This window comes from Pteropus vampyrus, unplaced genomic scaffold (genome assembly GCF_000151845.1).
Source record: "Pteropus vampyrus isolate Shadow unplaced genomic scaffold, Pvam_2.0 Scaffold1752, whole genome shotgun sequence".
Lineage (NCBI taxonomy): Eukaryota > Metazoa > Chordata > Mammalia > Chiroptera > Pteropodidae > Pteropus > Pteropus vampyrus.
This window is the reverse complement of record NW_011890533.1, coordinates 3,357-5,110: the sequence shown is the minus strand read 5'-3', so window position 1 is coordinate 5,110 and position 1,754 is coordinate 3,357. Positions and strand designations below refer to the sequence as shown.

The 1,754-nt window shown below is 65.2% G+C and overlaps 1 protein-coding gene across 1 annotated transcript in view; it reads left to right on the top strand.

Annotated features, from left to right (window-relative positions):
- The window catches only part of LOC105310269 (guanine nucleotide-binding protein G(I)/G(S)/G(O) subunit gamma-7), a gene marked incomplete at its 3' end in the record, with an annotated part of 6,300 nt that extends 4,552 nt beyond the window's left edge, over positions 1–1,748 (top strand). Inside the window, exon 2 of the mRNA XM_011386462.2 lies at positions 1,715–1,748. Within this exon, the coding sequence (XP_011384764.1) occupies positions 1,715–1,748 (34 nt within the window). The remainder of the gene's footprint in view (positions 1–1,714) is intronic.
- Positions 1,749–1,754: the final 6 nt, after the last annotated feature.

Genomic DNA, 1,754 nt, shown 5'->3' with positions numbered 1-1,754 from the left:
GGGTGAATGCACCAGCGCCCGGCACAGCCAGAGCACCGCTTCGGGCCGGAGTGAGTGGCTTTTCCTTTGAGAAGGTGCCAGCCCCGCCTGGCGGGGCGCTGATTCATCTGTCTGCTTGGGATTCAGGAAAGTCGGGAGGAGGGTGTCAGGCGGCCCGCCCTCCCAGCCCCGTCTGAGGTTTTTCCTGTCCCCACCACGGTGACTGGCACCTCAGAGCAGCGGCCTGAGAGGCAGAAGCGGTGGCCATGGCACTCTGGGCAGAGCCCTCCTGTCGACGCCGGGGATGGGGACGGTGCTCGGAGGCCACACGCGGGAGCCACAGCAGCAGCTATTTCAGGGCCCGGAGACTATTTTCGTCCCCTGGGAGGGGTGCTTTCCAAACAGGACTCTGCTCCATCTCGTCAGACGCCCCGGCCACCACGTGCTCCCCGCGGTAGTGGTTGTCGCTGCCTGGGGGCAGGCTTTTCCCTGGACCAAACTCGCAAGCCTGCAGGCTTTCGGCAGCACCAGACAGGGCCGGGGTGTCCTTGGTGACTGGGGGTTCAGGGCCTAGGACGCAGAGACCCCTCTGCAGGCCGCGGACACCGTGGAGGCCCCTCAGGGCGCGTTCTCTCTCCCTACCTCATGTCGCCCTCCCAGGAGCCCCTGCACGACTGTCACCACCACCTGGCCGCGCAGTGGGGGTGAAGAAAGGGGGCCCCACAGACAGAGTTCCCGGGAGCCCCTGGGACGAGATCCAGAGGCCTACAGTCATGCCCTGGCCTCCCAGGCCCGGGACACCTGCAATCTGGCCCCCTGTCCTGCTGGGGTGAGCAGAGCGGGACGGTCCCGCGCCACCCCCAGGAGAACCGGGGCGCATGACCAGTGGGGCGCATGACCAGTGGGGCGCCTTCATGGTGGCGGTCAGCTTCCCGACGCTCAGCGCCATGTTTTCCCCACACTGGCATTTCCAGGTGTCTCTCCCCTGTCCCCTGTCCTTTCTCGGGGACCCTAATGCTGGGCCAGAGCCCTCGCTGGCGTCACGACTCCGGTGGGGTCAGACTGCACAGAAAGGAGGAGCCGGCGAGCCCATGTTGTCCCCCTCGATCGTGCCAACGTCCAGGCAGGGGTCCTCCTGTCCTGTTCCTTCTGGGTGGGGCGGAGCCCCAGGCTGGGTTCTAAAGAGGCTGCGTCCGCCCTGACCCTTTCTGTCCAAAGCCAAGCAACCACTGAAGGAGGCTCGGTCCTTCCCATCATCGCTGTAAATGGGCCTGGAATCTGCCACCAGCGATACGTGGTGCGTTCGGCGTTGTGCCTCTCCATTCCAGAACATTCCATCACGCCAAACGGAAGCCCCCTTAGCTGTCACCCCACCCTCTCCCTCTGCAGCCCCTGACAGACACCCACTCACCCACTCTCTGTCCCCGTGGACGTGCCCGTTCTGGGCGTGTCACGTAAATGGAGTAGCACACCATGTGGCCCTGCGTGTCCGGCGTCGCTCACTGAGCGTCGTGTGTTCGAGGTCCGTCCACACCATGGCCGTGTCAGCGCCTCCCCCTTTTCGCAGCCGAGTGACACCCCCTCCATGTGGGCGGGCACACCCTGTGTGTCCACCATCCGCTGGCGGGCGTTCGGGTGGTGCCCGCGTCTGGGCTGTCGAGAATCCCGCCGCCATGCACGCGTGGGCACCAGTCACCCCTTACCTTTCCTCTCTCGTCCTTGTGCCCACACTCAGGTGTCCAAAGCCTCGTCGGAACTCATGAGCTACTGTGAAC